This window comes from Poecilia reticulata, linkage group LG13, assembly GCF_000633615.1.
Source record: "Poecilia reticulata strain Guanapo linkage group LG13, Guppy_female_1.0+MT, whole genome shotgun sequence".
Classification (NCBI taxonomy): domain Eukaryota; kingdom Metazoa; phylum Chordata; class Actinopteri; order Cyprinodontiformes; family Poeciliidae; genus Poecilia; species Poecilia reticulata.
In genome coordinates, this window is record NC_024343.1 from 23,207,773 (window position 1) to 23,226,683 (window position 18,911).

General features: G+C 39.7%; 2 protein-coding genes across 3 annotated transcripts; both read right to left on the minus strand.

Annotated features, from left to right (window-relative positions):
• Positions 1-2,899: 2,899 nt before the first annotated feature.
• tagln (transgelin) lies at positions 2,900-8,794 on the minus strand. 2 transcript variants are annotated; one of them, XM_008426081.2, is made up of 6 exons: positions 8,628-8,794; positions 5,425-5,467; positions 4,168-4,356; positions 3,909-4,080; positions 3,722-3,824; positions 2,900-3,615 (listed from the first exon to the last, which is right to left on the minus strand). In XM_008426081.2, the coding sequence occupies exons 2-6, from the start codon at positions 5,434-5,436 to the stop codon at positions 3,477-3,479; spliced, it is 615 nt and encodes a 204-aa protein (XP_008424303.1). In that variant the 5' UTR covers positions 5,437-5,467; positions 8,628-8,794; the 3' UTR covers positions 2,900-3,476. The 2 variants fall into 2 exon arrangements, with proteins under 2 accessions (XP_008424303.1, XP_008424305.1); XM_008426083.2 differs by lacking the exon at positions 5,425-5,467 and having other exon boundaries at positions 8,628-8,793.
• A 3,667-nt stretch (positions 8,795-12,461) lies between these two features.
• cbln18 (cerebellin 18) lies at positions 12,462-15,315 on the minus strand. The gene is made up of 7 exons (XM_008426084.1): positions 15,212-15,315; positions 14,009-14,108; positions 13,595-13,774; positions 13,353-13,511; positions 13,168-13,256; positions 12,992-13,072; positions 12,462-12,881 (listed from the first exon to the last, which is right to left on the minus strand). The coding sequence occupies exons 2-7, from the start codon at positions 14,106-14,108 to the stop codon at positions 12,756-12,758; spliced, it is 735 nt and encodes a 244-aa protein (XP_008424306.1). The 5' UTR covers positions 15,212-15,315; the 3' UTR covers positions 12,462-12,755.
• Between the last annotated feature and the right edge of the window lie 3,596 nt (positions 15,316-18,911).

Sequence of the window (18,911 nt, forward strand, 5' to 3'; positions counted from 1 at the left end):
AACTAGCTGGTTTTACAAGATTTTTTTACTACGTTCGCCTGAGAAGTTTCTCCATCTAGCATGTGATGTTTTATTGTCAAAACCATCACAGAAATAGTGCAGGCATTCGCCGATAGAAGAGCAAACCAAGGAATTTCACCAAAAGCACATTGGAAAAACGGTTTAGTTGTTTTCCTTCTTGTCTCCCTACTTTATTGATTAGTTTTAAATGGCTTTGCTAGTTTAGACAAATCTTTATCACGACAGAATAAAGATTTGTCTTACATAAAACTTATGATTACATAAGTTTTATGTAATCATAAAACTTATTCAATCCCTTTGATGTTTTGTTGCTTTGACAAATCAATCCCGATCAGCAAAATTTGACTTCTGTGACAAATTTACCAACAAAAAAAAAAAAAACCTTTGTCAAAGTGACAAAATGACATGAGTACGCAAAAAAAGTATATGTACTCGTTACGGGACCAAAAAATAAAGACAATTGAAAATAAAAATCATAAAATGAGTGAATACGGAAATTTAGTAGATACATATTTGACTACAATCACAATAGTCTGTATGGATAGATGATGATAATAAAAAAAACAGATGAAAGCATGAAATCCAGATCTGGCATTTTTTTTGTACAGCAACACACTAAACATGCATTAAACACAAACAACTTGTAAAAGAGTTAAAAACAAACTCAGTCCTACAGTTTATTTAAGTCCACATTTATAAATAAGGCTAAATTAGTTTCCAACTCATCTAGTTTATGCCAGAATATTTTCCTCACACACCAACACCAAAATATGTAAGAATCAATCATGAAATCATGAATCTCATAGAATAATATTGAGCAGTATCACAGTGCAATATGTTTGCTTAAAGACCAAGGTTTGTAGTGACGCAATCCCAACCGAGAGTTACACACAATGTTTGGAGAAAGTTTTTTTTTAAACTCTTCTGACGACATTAAAAGGCTGACAGTGTTTAAGAACTAAGTGTTTACAGATTCAACAGAAAATACCAGCTGTGAGCCGCTTGGACTCTGTGACCCCTGTCATTCGACAGTTTTTTTTATTTTTTTATACAGTTTTTAAAGACTGCAAGCTTTAACCTTTTAACTGCTTGCTGGCCTCATGAACCCAACTCCGACTCCTGGTGAAGGCGGTTCTTCCCTCAGGCCCAAATCAAAGTTGGTGCTAAGAAAGAACCGTTTTGTTGTTGGTAGAGCCGGAAACACAAAGAGCTGCGGCTAATACTGGCGCTGGAATGCAGGAGGTGATGGTGACAGCTCCAAACTAGCTCTCTTTAGTGCCAGAGATGAAATCAGGGGAAGCATAAAAGGCTCTAGAAGAAATTTTAATTTAAATTGGGCTGCTGCAACACAGAATAAAACTTTACTGGATGCTGATCAGCCGAGTGTGAAGCGGCCGGGATGAGGCTCAGTGCCTCCAAATCCGAGGCCATGGTCTTGAGCCGGAAAAGGGTAGAGTGCCTTCTCCGGGTCAGGGGGGTCGTCCTGCCTCAAGTGGAGGAGTTTAAGTATCTGGGGATCTTGTTCACGAATGAGGGAAGAAGGGAACGGGAGATCGACAGGCGGATTGGGGCAGCGTCTGCTGTGAAGCGGGCGCTGTACCGGTCCGTCGTGGTGAAGAGAGAGCTGAGCCAAAAAGCGAAGCTCTCGATTTACCGGTCGATCTACGTCCCCACCCTCATCTATGGTCATGAGCTTTGGGTCATGACCGAAAGAACGAGATCACGGGTACAAGCGGCCGAAATGGGTTTCCTCCGCAGGGTGGCTGGGCTCTCCCTTAGAGATAGGGTGAGAAGCTCGGTCATCCGGGAGGGACTCAGAGTAGAGCCGCTGCTCCTCCACGTCGAGAGGAGCCAGTTGAGGTGGCTCGGGCATCTGGTAAGGATGCCTCCCGGACCCCCCCCTTGTGAGGTGTTCCGGGCACGTCCCACCSGGAGGAGGCCTCGGGGAAGACCCAGGACACGCTGGAGGGATTACGTCTCTCAGCTGGCCTGGGAACGCCTTGGGATTCCCCCGGAGGAGCTGGAAGAAGTGGCTGGGGAGAGGGAAGTCTGGGCCTCCCTTCTGAAGCTGCTGCCCCCGCGACCCGACCCCGGATAAGCGGAGGAAAATGGATGGATGGATGGATGGATGGATGGATGGATGCTGATCAGTCCATTCATTCGTCATCGTTTGCCGTTTTGGTTGTTGTGTACTGAGCTTTTCTGGGCATGAAAAGAAGGAGGAATTTGCACCTTTCTCTGAGAACATAATATTTTATTGAATTACTGAAAGGCTCAAAGTTACTCAGAATCAACTTCAGTGGATACTGAGAAGGCTGGCTGTACCAAAGTTTTTATGTTTTATTCATTAGAGCTTTCGGCTTTTGACTGTCATGGGAGGTGACAAGTTTACCTGCTGCAGGTAAACCATCTAAATGGACCATGAAACAGACATTTAGATGGATCTTTACAGTCTGTAATGCCAACAAATTTCTAACATATTATGCTGTTTGATCAATTTTGCCAAAAAAAAAAGAAAAAGAAAAAAATTAAAAGAGATATCAAAACCACAAAGTCTGTAAAGAAAGGCAGATGTATAATTCAAAGAATAAAAGAGTAAAACACATCAAAGTTAATATCGATCTTTGGGGACAGTCACACAATGCATGTGCTGAATCGCTAAAGTGCAACGATTTGCACAGCCTGACATTTTTGTACTTTTTCAGTTTGTGTCACATCAGGAAATAGAAAGAAACCAGGTGAAAACTATGTGTAAACCCTCACATGAACATTACTAAACTCTCAATTATTTTCTCATCTTGATCAAAACAAAAAAAGCCAGTTTAATGTGTCTTTGATGTGGATGCACAATTAAGATTGAACCAGCCACAATCACAAATGTATGTCAAAGTCATTATTTATTAAGACAACGTACAAAACTGTTGGTACTGACACAGCAGGTGTAGCAAAGTAGGAAGTGGCAGTTTACTAAACGATACTAGCAGTAAAAATTAAAGAGTATCTGCACACCCTTTGGTCGTCCTTGTCAATTTGGGAATAGTTTCTTCTAAATCTTCTGTAAACAAACTAATGTTTCTTTCTTAGCAAGTAGAACCAATGTTCTGAAAATGTAGAAAACATGACAAAATGTTAATATTTCAAGAGAAACTAATTGATAAACAATGCACTGTAAAAATCATAAATTGCCTTTTGGTACACAAGGATTTCTTTGGCTATTGCTGCATCTTAAGACACTCAGATGTAGGGAAAGCATGCCGAGTCCTGCAGTGGTCACCAGAGTAAACTTAAAGGAACCATAAGGCAGGGTTTTGAGACTAAGGAGGTTCCTTGACTCTAAAGCAGAAGGTTAAGACATAAAGGAGCAGTCAGTTATCCAAAGGCTCCTGGAGGATGTCTAGCGCATCTGAGGCTTCCGGGGAAAAGGAGGCTAAGGAGGTTTTGCATGTCTGGACACTTTAAAGGATCTGTCGGGGTCGGCCATAGCTCATTCCCTCCTGACTGGCCCCCTTATTGGACCCCATCTGCAACCCAATCACGTTTTTCCCAGCCTTCATCTGCTCGTCGCTGAAATCTCGCTTGTTCTCTTGTGCTTTCCTGCAATACAGCATCCAGAAATGTCACGCATTTAAAATGAAAGGAGTTGTGTTTTACTGTTTATTTTTTCTTTCTTGTTTGATGCAGTTTGTTTTACTGGACTCACTTGAAGAACCAGTTAGGGTCTCCGTTGTATGTGCCTTCCTCCTTGGTGACGGCCAAGCTGCCTAAAGCCGACAGGGTCCGCTGAACCGCTGCCAAGTCCTTACCTGTACCAGCACACAACGTTTAGGTTAAAGTACCAATCATTTGCTGAAGACTGGTCTGCTTCCACCACAGCAACACATTCTAACCTTCCCATAGGTCCACGGTCTGGAACATGTCAGTCTTGGTGACGCCGTACTTCTCTGCAGCGTTGAGGAACTGCGAGATCTGCTCCATTTGTTTGAAGGCCATTGGCGAGCTCTGGATCTTCTTTATCGGTTTGTCTCCGGGAAACAAACTATTAATAAGTTCACTCAGGACCTGACAGGGGGACATGAAACAAAGAGAGGTTTGTATTATGGAATGCTCTTCTAACAGCAGCGCGTCAAACAGGGTCGGCTAACTCACACATCCGTCTTTCAGCCAGGCCTGGAAGCCCAATTTGCCGTCCTCTGGCCTCCCCACACCGGAGCCACACTGACGGCTGATCCACTCCACCAGGATCTGCTCCAGCTCGGGGTCATACTTGCTGTCGATCTTATCCTGAACCTGCCGGCTCATGCCGTAGGATGGACCTTTGTTAGCCATGCCGACACTCTGGAAAATGAGAAGTGGATATGATAGAGCTGCGTCAGCACTTTAGACCAATGCACTTTAGACCAATGCTTTTGGTCTAAAGTGGATGTTTATAGACAGTTCTATTTAAACTACAGGACTATGCAAACTATGGGACTACACCATAGGACTATGGTGTTTGCATAGTTTAAATGGAGCCCAAAGGAGACACCCCACTGGTAACATGAAAACCCTCTTAAAAAAACATCCAGACATGAGACCAGGTCATAGTGTTGTAAGTGAATTAAGTCTGAAGTCTTTCCTCCCAGGTCTCGAGTCAAATCTCAAGTTGAGTCTATATAAATAAACTGTGCTTGTCTCTAATCATAAACATTGAATTTCAAGTCTGAAAGAAAATGTAATCTAAGTAAAAATATTTCTCAAAAAGCCTTAAGAAAAATATTTTTCCAGCTTCTATAAAAAAATATGAGGAGTTTGTAAAAAAAAAAAGTACTTTGCAATTAGCGATTTAGGCATTTATTATTATAACAGATATAGTGTACACCACTTGGCTGTGTGGCAGCTTTGTTACAAAATTCTGCCAGTAGCCTACATGTTAAAGTCAGAGTCAAGTTGTTCTGTAATTATTTCATCCATTCAATTTGTGACTTCATGACTTGGCTCCAAATGTGACTCCAGTGCATCCCTCTGAGACTTACCTTTCTCCTCACAATCAATACATACAGTGTACAAAATTCACCAGCATAAACAGTGACCACATGCAGGTCAGAAGCGTGTAGATAAGTGTAGCTGCTCATCAGCTATGTTTGAATATTTTCTGCTCATCAGTGAAATTCACAGCATCATGTCTCCCAATGCAATCCATTCTGCCCTGTCAGGGTGTCTAGGGCAAAATGATTTACAATAGGAGCTCTATAGAAAGCCATCCGATTTCTGCACTTTTGCCTTTAAAACACACACACACACATAAATGCACTCTCTGTTAGCAAATGCAAAGTGCCACAAATAACGACGAAATAAAGTCAGAGTCTTTTGGGGCCGCCAGCCAAGAGCAAAAGGCATATCATAGTGCTGTCAGCGCCATCCAACCTTTGTTGCCATCTTGATGTCAGGACACGTCAACTTCCTGTTCCTGGAGAGGTTAAGGAGTTAAAACGTTAAAGATGAATGTGAGGACGTTCGAGGAGAATTCTCTCTGCGTTGCAGTTTTAGCCGCAGCTTTAAAATCACAAAGTCGGGGATGGTTTGACATGATGTTTCTAGAGAGCAATCTGAATTTAATTTAGAGTGGGAATGCAAGAAACTATTGTGTCCAAGAACTGGAACATGCAGAGTTGCCAACTTTCACACATCTGGAGTGAGACTGAAGCCTTCTCTCCGTTTCTCACTCAGTCACTCTGCCAAGATTTCTTTTAACTCCAATGTTTCTGATTGCTTCTCCCTGATGTCCTGGTTTTGGTACAACTTTGGGAGACAAACGTACTTTTACGTTAGTTTGCTCACTACTACATTTATCTCTGTATGCTAAATGGGTAACTAAATGGGTAACTTGAAGATTGAAGGTTTCACATCACATTTTAACATGTTTTGGTTTTGATCCCCGTCGGGAACAGCTGACTGTTTCAATATGATTGGACATATTGTAACCCGAGATGAACCTGATGAAATCCAAGAGCCCTCCTGTTAGAAGTTAAACATTTTTTGGGAGGATTGTGATTACTTTATAGATTACTTTAAACCACTTAAAGTGGGTCCAAAATATGTCTGGTCACACGTCATCTGGTGAAAGTTTGGCATGAAATGACCTCTGGTAGGCAGTCCCTTTGAGTCCATAAACATATTAAGTGATCCAAAACTGAAAAAGTCTGAAATCGCAAAGTGGTAAAAGAAGCAGCGCCTGGTAGGAATCAGTCAATTTTAGACCTTAAAACATAAGTTTTGCTTAGTTCTGAATAAGGTTCACAAAGTTAAGTAAAGACACTCTGCATGTCTGTAATGTGAGTTGGTGTGCCAAAGCCATTAATGGACTCCTGCCCAGAATGTCCGCAGCGAGCTACCATCAACCCTCTTTAATACATTGTGCTTTTCCTGTGGTGGTTTTCCAAGCCACACGGAACTAAACTCACATGCTGAGCAACACAGTCACTAACTTAAAGCCACAGGTTTACATACTTAAATTCATTTTCATCTCTCTCTAGGCCCCACACACTCCTACAGGCGAATCATTATTGCAGCGTAGTTGCTGGTCTGGTAGGCCCTCAGCTTGTCTCTTTCTTATTGGCAACCAGTAGTTAGTGTCATAACGTACTCAGTGAACCACAACTGCAAATAGCACAGACTGAACTTATTGTGGGGACATGTTTACATGCCCAATGCCTGAAAAAAAAAAAAAAAGGAGAAGAGAAAAGGAGCCAGGAATGTGCATTACATGACAACCGTATCAGGGTTACATAAGACTTTTGGAGGTTAAGTGAGTCCATGTCTATTTAACTGTTTATGGGCATCCAGGGACTTGTTGTTATGCTTGGCATCCGGCCTAGGGTCCAATAAGTCAGAACTATCTCCTAAACAAGCTCCTGTGTTGCCTGTCTGCTTATTAAAAACAGCATATGGGGAAAACGTCCAGCCTAACATACTTTACAACTCAAAATGTTGCAGCAACTTCAGCTGCAACAAGCTCAGTTGCCGTTTGTGCTGCTAAAAGAAACACCGGTGAGGCTGTCCATGGTAACGTTAACGAGCGTTTTGACAGTAGATAACATCTGCTAGTTGTTGGAATGCGAGGCCCAACGTATTGAAATAAATCAACATCATGAGTGCAGATTGACAAATTTTTCGTTTGAAGTCATTGAAAGTCATCTACCTTAAAATATAAAAACATTATAATTAAAATGTATTAAAAAAAAAACACTTCATACGTGCTATTTCTGAGAAATCTAAAAGTGCTGATTCCCACAAGCATTACTGCATCAACTCAGTCCCCACAATTATCCTCTCCTTCTCGTGTTTTCCTGCTCTGTTTGTCTATCGCCATGGTAAACGTGCCTAACGCCAGAACAGGAAACCCGTGTGAGGGCTGTGGCCACTGTGGCGGCATGCAGGGACATGGAGTCATGTAGCTATGCCTTTTCCACAGTTAACCAGCTAACCAATAATATAGGAATTTGGGTTGAGCAAACTGTTTTGTGGGACTAACATTCATTATAAGCATTTTGTTCCTCAGCATGACTTGGCAGATCAGTGCTGGGTGCAATGCTGCTGCTGCTGCTGCTGCTGCTGCTGATGGGACGAATCCAACGGTTTTCTCGGCTTTGTGTGGAGGATACTGAGCTGCTGCTTCAGAGCTCTGCTGTAGTTTGGCTCTGGTTAATGGAAGCTGAGCATAAAAACTACTGTTGTTCCCTCTGATCTGCCAGACATAGCTGAGCCCGTTTTTTCTTGAACCTCCTGCCAAGGCTCTTTGCGGCTCTGATTAGCTTGACAAACTGCATAACTGCTGCTTGGTCAGATCTGATGTATTACGTCTAGAGTCTGAAATCGAGGATGTGCTCCAACTTGCCCCCGCGCTGACATTTCTGCTCTGTTTATCCGCTGCCACAAGATTGGCAGAGGAGATAGCCTTATCTCGCTCCTGCTGCTGTTCAGAAAATGAGGCTGCCTGCTGGTCCTTCCCACAGATCTGCTGTTCCTGGAAACTCTTAGTGTGCTGCCGTATTTAATGATTTGCTAGTTATCTCAAGTGCAAACATTCCAGAAAACCATTTAAATGAGACACCAGCTCCATATGTGTTCACAAATGCAAGGCAGTGTGTTTCTATGGCGGTGTGAGTCACATTTCTTTCTTCCTCGCCTAGTCATCTGCATCTTCATCAGAGCATCTTCATAACCAGGCATGCAGCTATAAACACTTGGCTGCAAAGGCCATGTATGGCATCGGATCATTTGCGTGTGCAAACAGAACTATGTCAGTGTCACACAGGCTGCGCTGTATGATGGCTTCTCTGCTATCCTTCTTGCTTTGCATGGAAAATAATTTAACAATGGATGAACTTACATTTGGGACTAAATGTAAAAGAAGTTGGGTGAATATAGAACAGCATGAACTAGATCTGAGTTTTCACTACTTTACCGTCATTTAAAAAAGAAAAATCTTCAGATAAGAGTCTCGTCATCACATTTACAATCTGAGATCCCACTGTGAGACTGTTGACAAGAAATGTTAAAAACTGACACAAATCCTGTTTTTCGGAAGCTTCCTCTTGAAAAATGACCTGAATTAAAGATATACTCACTGTGCAAGAGAAAAGGCGAGTTCTGAGCTGGTTGCTGGTGCGGTGTGAGGGACAAGTGCGGATGCTTCACTCAGAGTGTGTATATGCTTGCAGGGACGTCCCTCCCAAAAATGCCTGCTTAAAAGGAGGAGAAGGCACTGATGACTTCACTAGTCTACTGAGGGACAGAGCCAGGGTGGAGGAACGAGGAAAAATGGGAGGGGGGGAAGGAGGGGAAAGAAAAGGAAACTTCGCCCTTATAAGGCCATGGCCTTTCAGCGGCTACCTCTCCCTGTCTGCTGCGCCTCTTCTCCTCACGTCAAGACCGAGCGCCCTGCCTTATTTGGGTAGAGCTCATTCCCATGCAGAGGAGGGAGACAGCAGCCAGGCAGCGTTGGTTTTGGTCAGAGGGAATTCTCCAAATACCTTCGCCACATCACACATCACTCAAAGAGGCTGCGGGATGGTGGACGGGAAAGGGAATGCAAAGAAAACAGGGAAAATGTTTACAAAAGACATGAAGTCCCGGTTTATAACGCAGGCAAAATGTAGAGAGGACTGAGTTGAAGGAATAATGATTCTCATTTTGGGATGGAAGGGAATAAGGACTAGGAATTAGTTGATTCAACCCTCATCTTTCTCAGATTAAGACACAGAACTCCATGTAAGTCCTGTGAGTGTTGTGTTGTGTGAGTGTTCGCCAAGCCACCACTCATGACATTTCAATCACTTCCATTTCCATTACAGCTGCCTTTTGGCATGACGCTCTCGTTTATGCATGTGTGATTTTTGCTTCTGTGCTCAAAACACAAAAAAAACTACGACTGCAATAATATACGCAGTGCCTTGAGAAAAACCTTTAATGCCATTTTAAACCTTTTCACATTTTATTATGCCACAGCACCAAACCGTAATGTGTTTTATTATGAGATAGACCAAAATCAAATAGCACAGGAGAACGTTAGTGAACAAACGGGATCATACAGAGCAAGAGACAAAGAAGTTGTGGGGAAGTTTAAAGCAGAGTTAGCTCTGGTCAATCCATCATCTGAAAATGAGAGGAGTTTGGCACAGTGGCTGGACAACTAAGGTGTGATGTTTCACCGAAATTGACGAGCTGGCAAAGGGGAAGCATTAATGAGAGCTGGAGTCCAGTTTGGAAACACGAGGGAGAACGTGCTCTGGTGAGATGAGAACAAAGCTGAAATCCATTGCCAACATGCAAAATGCTGTGTGTGACAGAAAGCACACTGCGCGTTACGCTGAATGGGCCATCCCCACCATGAAATGCGGTGGTGGCAGCATTATGCTGGAGAGAAGCTTTTATTCAGCAGAGCCAGAAAAGCTGAAAAGAGTTAATGGGAGAATGAATGGAGATGAAAACAGGGCACTTCTAGAAGAAAACCTTACAGAGGAAACTAAAGTCTTCAGACAGACTCAGAAGGTCACCTGACAGGAGGGGGATTATTTACTAAATGCCACAATGATGAGAGAAGGATGAACCGGGCTTGTGCAGCTTCAGAATTCTCTATTTTTTTTCTCAATTTTTTTTTTCTTTTTTGACTTTCCCATTGTGTCAAGCAAAAAAGAAATGTGTTTCAGGTATGCTATGGGGATCATCAAATCCATGCTTTGGGGATTTATTTTGCTGCAACAGGAAATGGCAGACAAGTGAGGATAGAGGGAAAGATGAACGCAGAGGCATCCTGGATGAAAACTTGCTCCAGAGAGCCCTTGACCTCTGACTCAGAGCCCCTCTGTGAATGTCTTGGACTGACCAAGCCAGTGTCCAGACTTGAATCTGATCATCTCTGACAATGACTGCACCATCTAACCTGATGGAGCCTTAGAAGAACTGTATAGAAGAATGAGTAAAACCGCTCAAAGACAGCTCAGCTTGTGGCATCATATTCAAAAAAACTTCAGGCTATAATTGCAACCAAAAGTGGATCAACAAAGTGTTTTGTAAAGGTTGAAAATACTTGCGTAAATCAGATTTTTAGTTTTTTAGTACAATTTTTGACATTGTCATAATGTGATATTTGTATGTAGAATTTGGGGGGAAGTCAGTTAATTTAATACAATTGGAATATGGCTGGAACATAAAATGTGGAAAAAGTTGAGCTCTGTGACGAGTTTTTGGATGCTCTGTATGTGTCGTTTTATTTGGTCTGTTTTCAACTGTAGAGCAGAACATCTTACACATAAGCATATTCATTTATTAGAGTGGCCCAGTCGAAAAGTCGAAAAGTGACGTTCACAAAAGCTCTGCGGTGAAGTAAGATTCTATGTCTTAAAAGAGATTAAGTGAGATTAAAATTTCACTCTGCCATATGCTGCAGTTTTCAATATTCAGTCTTCACTTTGCTCACACTTTGTTTTGGTCAACTTTAAAAACTCCCAACGCAGCGCTGTATCTCTTGCAGGTAAAAGAAACAAAGACGATCAACAAGAGACCCAGGCCAGCTTTATCGGTGCAGTAACGACTGTTTTTATTGCGCCTCTGGACATCTCATTTATTCCTGCTCCAGCAGCTGGACGTAGAGTAGAACCAGATGTTCTTATATCTCAAGACATTTTTTATGATTTTTCTTTTGATGCAGCTTGTGATGAGGACTGTGGAAGACTACAACAAGGATAAACACAGCTGCGGCATTGTAGCTGAAATAACAGCTACTAACATTTATCATTAATGAGAACTTGAAAATACATCATGTGGAAACATTGTTTCATTTGCAAGTGCAGCTTTACCAACTGGATCTCAATAGTAGCAATGTATGTTCTCACAATGTTATTTAAATAAAAATGTAAGAGGCTTTCATAAATTATTCTGCTAGTTCAGTTAAAGTTTAATTAAAGAAGAGAAGAATTTGTAAATCAGAGAGCCTCAGGCAGGTTATTTGATGAAAAACTGTAAAATAACTAAGACTTGCAGCAGCCGAGTCCCTGGAGCAGAAAGTTTCTGGTACTTTGCAGGACTCATGCTGGAGAGAAGGATGCTGTCCAAGGTGCATGTCGTCTCACCCACTTCGTGACCTGCTGCTCGGCTGCAGGAACACTTTCAGCAAAATGTGCCACAGAAAATCCTCCCTGCCTGTCGCCCATCAGATTATACAATACCCAACTCTGTGTGTCACTAAGTTTACAATGGACAGATGCAGACATATTTCCATATTCCATGCATAAATTTGTTTTTATTTTATCTTATATTTTACATTCAGGTTATTTTAAAATTGCTTATAACTTGACATTTTATTTATAATTTTTATAAAAAACTGTGTGTATATTTTATGTTTTCTAATATTTTAACACTCTTGGATTGTCAACAAATTTTAAAAAAATCCTCTTGGGGATCAATAAAGTATTTTAGATTCTGTATTTCTGATTGTATAATATATTGCAAATGAATTTATTGCTGCCAAACATTCCACCTGTTTGTTCCTGTCACATATTTGGTGATACTTTAGAAGGTAAAATAAGTGTAACAAGACATTGAGGAAATAAATCTAGTTTTTTTTTTTCTTTTTCAAGACAGCACATGTCGGCTAGAAGCAGCTTTTTCACTGAGACCTTGCTGTCGAGATGGAAATGTTGATTTAACTCCTTGTTAGCTGGAATCTGTGTGCTATGAACCTAAAATAGAAAGACATGAACAATTCATAACTTATTTATTCACCACAACAAATATTGTTATGGTGGCATTCATTAGTGTTTTAGTAATATAATGCATACTATAAAACACATGTATGTTTTTTTCATTAACTAGCTCCACATAAATGAACCTGTTAAAACTCTACCTGCTGATCATTTCTCGTTATGGATTGTGTGTTTATGTTGGCCCAGAAAAAAAAATCATTATCGCTCTGACAAGTTTTTATTACATCCAAATCAACAAAAATGTCATGTTTTGTTTTTATGCAGCCTGTTCTGGTCCTTTATTCACAAAAATATTTTTTTTCATATCCTATTGAAAGTATTCATGCAATGCAAATTCACTGTCTGTAATCACATGTATAACTACAGCACAGGTTCTGAAGCTACAGGATCACAGACCTGGTGCAGTAACAAAAATTTTTTATCAAGAATTTATTCTCTTTGTTGTATGAAGACAAGTGGGTTTCAGTGATCCCTTGATGTCCTGCTGGTTGGTCACTCAGTGTACGGGTACACAATGTGGCCGGTGAATATATTGTATTCCATAAATGTGCAGAGCTTCCTTCCAGACACCAGCTCCACATAGACCTGATCGCCTCGCTGCATCTCCATTACCACAACCTGAAAACAGAGATGTGCAACACGTTGACCAAAATTCAGCAAAAAAGGTGAAAAATAAAATAAAGCAAAAATTTGTATGCATTGTCTTTGCAGTACTCTTCCCGTCTAACCTGAGTGGCACTGTCCTCGATATCTTCTCGATTGTTCTCCCACACGCTGACCCCCATCTTGCCATTCTTCATGAGCTGGACCTACACATGCAATAAACATCACAGACAAAGGGAAACACAAACGGCTCAACCAAGATGCTCGGAAGAGAAAAGTTCCCTTTGAAATTTAGGGATACCTTGTGGTACAGGCGTCCGTCCACTCCAACGGAAGAGAAGGCAGTGAAAGAAAACATATAAACACCTGGAGAAGGGGCAGTGAAGATACCTGCAGAAAGAAGGGAAGTATTTTTTATTTTTTTAATTCCGCATGAGAAAATATTCCATTGTTGCTCAGATTATTTCTTCCTCATGTGCTTATTACCCAGTGAGGGGTTGTATCCATTGCCGCTGTTGAGCGCTACATTGGAGTAAGGGATCGGCACGTTGGTATTGAAAGGACCAAAGCAACGCTCAGTAGATCCGGGAATCTCAATGGCTATATTCTGATTCATGGTGGCCTTGAAGGAAACCTTGAAACCACCTGAGAAGAAAAATTAAACACTAGTCGGCAACTACACTTTCATGCCCTCATACAATATTTGATTCTTTTCAGCACTGGTGTACCTGAAAGTGCATTTACTCTGGTATTCAGGGACATGATTTTCTCCCCCAGGTATTTTATCCTCTTGAGGCTCTCTTCTTCTACTTGGTACATCTCGTTGGCGGCACAACAGCAACCACGTTGACGGTTGAAAGGACAATCGCAGTCCCACTTGCTGCAGGTAAGAGACACGTCCGACTTAACTGCAAAAACAGGAAAATTACAATCAGTATCTGTGATTTTCACATTTATCATCACGTTTATCATCATGTTTTCATTATTGATGCGTCAGATTTGATCAGATCTTCTTTATAGAGCACTTTTAGTGCATTAAAATGTGTCATCTAGTCAAAACTAAGACAAGAAGCAGTCATACAATCAACAATTACACCAAGATGTTAAAATATAATTAATCCAGATCAGAGTTTGTGGCTTACGTGCATCCTGTTTGAGAACGTCCATAGCGGAGGAGAGGGCCTCAACGCGTCCACAGAGAAACAGCGACCCCAACAGGAGCATTAGTGGTAATACATCCATCTGGAACAAAGTGGGGGAAAAGACGCATGTAAAAATTTACATATTTTACCAAACAAACAAGCAAACAAATGATAACAGTAATAAAACAGACTTTTCCACGTAAGTCTAAAGTTAAAGTTTTAGCTTTTTGTCCACTGGGGCAAATTCACACCAAACAACAAAGTGGAGTCCTCAAGAGCAATCCTGTAATTTTTATGCACATATTCTTCATCACACCTAAATAAAATTGCTCAGTTTGCTTATCAGTCGTCATTCAGCTTTACAGAGACCTGGTAATAAGCCAGTTATTTAATTCAGGGGTGTTGGAGAAGGGAGGCATCTACAAGTTGCAGGATAGAAGCTCTCAAAGGACTGGACTTTGATACCCCTGAACTAGATGTATTCAATAGCATGAAATTATTATGCTTTATAATAAGATTAATATCACTGGGTTGTGTCAAAATACTTTCTACTTAGATTGGATAATTAGTCTTTTACATGCTAAGTATCTAACATGCTAAGTATCTAACGTAAGCTAATACTAGTTATGTTCAGGTTCAACATTTGACTAAAGAATTTGTCATATAGTCATATAAACAGGTAATATTACAATGCAATATTATAGTACTATATTATCATACTGTACAACATAAATAGTAGCTACATACGATATAATTGTGAAAATGTACAGTGGCAAACACTATGAATCTTTTGCTAGTAAAAGTTTTACCACAAACCAAACCAACAAATTGGTTTGTATTTCAGCAGAATATACAAAATTGATTAAATTATGTTTATAACTCAGATGTTTTCTCCTTAATTATCAAAGTTATGGATCAGTCCTTTCAACCCACTTTTTCATAGCCTTGTTTAATTACTTTATTCCATTTTTTAGGGTGCTAAACATTTTACATGAAAAAGTTAATGTTAAACTCATGCTGGGAAGTAAGGATGGTACAGCTCTTCTATAAACCAAGTCACAATAATACGCATTTCACTCAAGTTATGTTTGGTCTCAAAATGGATCCGCAGTGGTTATTGTTATTAGTTTCTATCAAGCATTTGTTAACTTGTTGTAACTGATATAATAGTGAGTTAAGCAGAGACAGAAATGTAAAACTTACTGTTTTGTTAAGTTTCTCCCTCTTCTTGTTCAGAAATGCTGAGTCTATTTCAGGTGACTTTGTGAAACTAAGGGTTTAAAGCAGGGGAACTCTGTTGCCTCTTATTGATTGACTAAAAGAGATCCACCCCAAAAGGTGGCGACTGGGAGAAGCTCCACCTCCTCACACGTAAATTAAGACATACACTGTAAATTAAGTACTGTATGTTTGTTTTCTCCTGACAATGAAAGGCATGTCTGTCTATGATAGCCAAGATGGATTTCATTTTTTCTTAGGTGTAAAAGAGCAACAATCACCTGTGTTTGGACCATAATAACCTTTATTAGGACATCGGTCTCTGGTTGCCGTCCTTTCATAAGACGCTGAAGGCCATTGTTAAGAAAGCAAAATAGATTATCTGTCGATCAATAATGGCCTGAATTAGACAACAATACGCTTTCACCTGATTCTCATGATGAGGTTTGGCAGGTACTGTTATTTCCATAATCGCTTTCTTCTCAGCTATTGTAGTAGAACCAGACACCGATTAATCTCTTGTTGTTGGTCGGGACATGTGATATGTACAAGGCACACTCCCTATTCATGTGAATACAATGATCAAAATTCAGTGAAAACACAAACCGTTCACAAGGTGTTACCATAGGTTTTCACTGTCATAAGAAAAAAATTCGAGGAAAGCCAAAATATGATAGATGTCCAAAATGTACAAGGAAAACACAATCAAGCAGTGAGACACCGGAAGCCCATCAGATAATAGCCCTGACAAGTTCTGGTTGCTCAAGACTCTTATTTCACAGAGTGGGTGGCAGCATACACCCTGAACAGGCTGCCAGACCTTTAAATGGCCCTTCTAGTCCATTACAGGAAAACAAATTGTGTCCAGGTAACTTTGAGAGCATAACCCATGGGAAGAAAGAAATGGACTGAGACAGTGGATGAAATTTCACAGATTATATCATTAGGACGCTTTTGTCACTGTGTGTCTTGGTCACTGCTGTTAGGATTTTTTTTTTTTTTTTTTAAATTTACAAGCCTATGTGGTTGGGTATATTTGACTTGCACCAAATTAGAGCTATTCTGTGTTTCTTTTAGATGAGGGTAAGTGTTAGTCAAAGAATAGCTCTGAAATAAGAATTTAATAATGGAAAGAAGAAGAACTTTTATTTCACTCTGGATAGAAAAGAGAGCTGATGTTTCGTTTCAGTCAAAATCCTGATCATCATCATTTACTTGTTGACTTGTGAGCTTTGTCAGGTTTGAGTACAATTCAAATATTTATAATGGGAAATTAGACTGTGATTGTGAATTTATTTGAGAACGGTTGCATGAACAAAAGCAAGCATCTAAATTATTATACAGTCGATATCGAAGGTCAAAATCGTTGTTCCAGTAGCTCCTTTTAACGGCAGGGAGTTTCCTTTCAGCAGCTTCTCTTTCCTCTTGGGACAGCGGCCTGCCTATTCTGTTTGTCCGCTGCTTCATTCCCACATCAGCTGACCTGTTTCTTATTGCTTTTTCCTGTGTTCCTCTGCTCTTATCGTCTAGATGGAGGCCAGGATGTATTAGGTGCTCTTTGTTGGCTTTGCACACCTCTTCACAAAACAAGCGATTGTTTTCTAACCTCGGATGAGATTTGAAACCCCAGAGTTGAATTATGACGTTTTTGGTCCCTCTGAGATGGCTTAACAATTTGTCAAGTAACAGACAGAATATTAAGTACAAACATTTGCCATTTTTTATTCTTCATCAATCACACAAGAATAATCAAGTTCTATTATAAAAAACAACAATAGTGTCAGAACTGAAGCTTTGCAACTTTTCATGCAGGAGAAGCCACGAGTTTTGATCAATTTCAGTTTAAGAATTCGTCCAACAAATGAGCATGTTCTTTTCGCAGACCTAGGATATTGGATATTTCCAGATGTTTTTGATGTGAAGAGGTAGAAGAAAGAGTTTAAAGAGATTAAAATCAGGGATCATGAACTGAACTGCAAGTATTTTCTGCTATTATATTTAACAACATCTTCTGAAAAGAAATGGCACAACTACAATCCTACATTTGAGATTAAAATAATTTGTAACCAGGGAAGATTTAAATGTAAAGTGATCTTTTAATTTTTATATAAATTAACATGTTTTTTTCAATCTGACTGGAAGAATTGTTTTATATTTTAAGAGTGACGCGACCAGATATCAATGTAAAGAGGTGGTATTATGTATTTTTCAGGTCTTTTTATTGCACAATAAGGTAACTACGTTACCTTAAGTTGTTATAAAAAATATAGCATTAGAACATGACAACGCTGATTCTGCACATTAAATATACATTTATGAGAATCCATTGACAAGAGGACTGTCAAAGTCTAGGCCCCTCTTTAAATACCATCGATTTAAAAATGTGGATGGCCATTCAATCTCAAACACTTGAAGTTAAGTAAGAATAAATCATCATGATATCAGTGGACACACTGGAAATTTAAATGCTTGTCAGTAGAGATAGTGGTCAAGACTTAGATTTAGAGACAATACAGATAAATCTTTATTGTCATTGTACCAACATATAAAGTTTAGTAGTACAATGAAATTAATGTGCTGACCCGCAGAGAAATACTGTCACAACGAACCACTCAAAACTACACAGAGCATAAAATAAGCATATAGTCCGGCCATAAATAAGAAAAAGGAAAAACTAATTGATAAGAATGATATTTTTGTATTGCACATGACCCTCTTCAAAGAGGCGAATCATAAATTAGAGTTACAGCATTGTTGTAAAAGCTGCCTTCACTACTGCTGTGGCGTTAGATCTCCATTTCAGATCTGCATCCATGTGCGTAACCAGGAACAGCTTTACTTACATGATCTGTCTATCTTTCCCGAATTTGAAGAGTATTTATACTATATACTTAAAGAAAATAAAGATGGGATGTATTTTAATTAAACAAAGATAAACACTGCAATCATCTATAAAAATGGTATTATATATGTTAAAAGTTGATTGTTTTAAGGGTGTATTTAATGTTCATATATGTATGATCAACTACTACAGCTCTGGAAAAAAATGAAGAGCCCACTACAGTGAACCTCATCGAAAGCCTCCTGGGTATTCCAGCAAATATTGATTTATGAACTCTTCCTGAGTTAAAACGTTATTATTGTTGTTTCTAAATGATTATGAACCTGTTTTCTTTGCATTATTTGAGGTCTGAAAACAATGCATCTTTTTCCTTATTTCTGCAAACTAATACTAAATTTTTGCTTGGAAATTGGAGACATGTTGTCAGTAGTTCATAGAATAAAAGAACAATGTTGATTTTACTCAAACATAAACCTATAGAAAGAAAAAATAGAGAAACAAATCATTTTAAGTGGTCTCTCTTCATTTTTTCCAGAACTGTATATAATCTTCACAGTGCAAATTGAACCATGAAAATACGCTGTACTTTAACTTTCAATGATGTTTTTTTTAGTGATTTATTAATAATGTTTAACACATTACCAAACATTCACCCCAGAGATCATGATTTTAGATATCCTAAACATGTTTTACTACATGTTAACACATCTTATACTTCAATCTTCAGTCTTTCAGAATGGCGACTTGGAGACATTATCTCTTCGTAACAAAAAAGTTCAGATATAGACCTTGAAGTCCTTGTGTGCTGTCTCATCACCACCAAACCTACATTATGTGTATATA

Coding starts and splice junctions, on each gene's coding strand:
- tagln (XM_008426081.2), bottom strand. Junction 4,081..4,167: donor CCTGGCTGAAAGACGGATGT/GTGAGTTAGCCG, acceptor TCCCCCTGTCAG/GTCCTGAGTGAACTTATTAA. Junction 3,616..3,721: donor GACCCTAACTGGTTCTTCAA/GTGAGTCCAGTA, acceptor GCTGTATTGCAG/GAAAGCACAAGAGAACAAGC.
- cbln18 (XM_008426084.1), bottom strand. CDS start 14,108: ATGGATGTATTACCACTAATGCTCCTGTTGGGGTCGCTGTTTCTCTGT. Junction 13,775..14,008: donor CGTTCTCAAACAGGATGCAC/GTAAGCCACAAA, acceptor CTGTTTTTGCAG/TTAAGTCGGACGTGTCTCTT. Junction 13,512..13,594: donor CAGAGTAAATGCACTTTCAG/GTACACCAGTGC, acceptor TTTTCTTCTCAG/GTGGTTTCAAGGTTTCCTTC.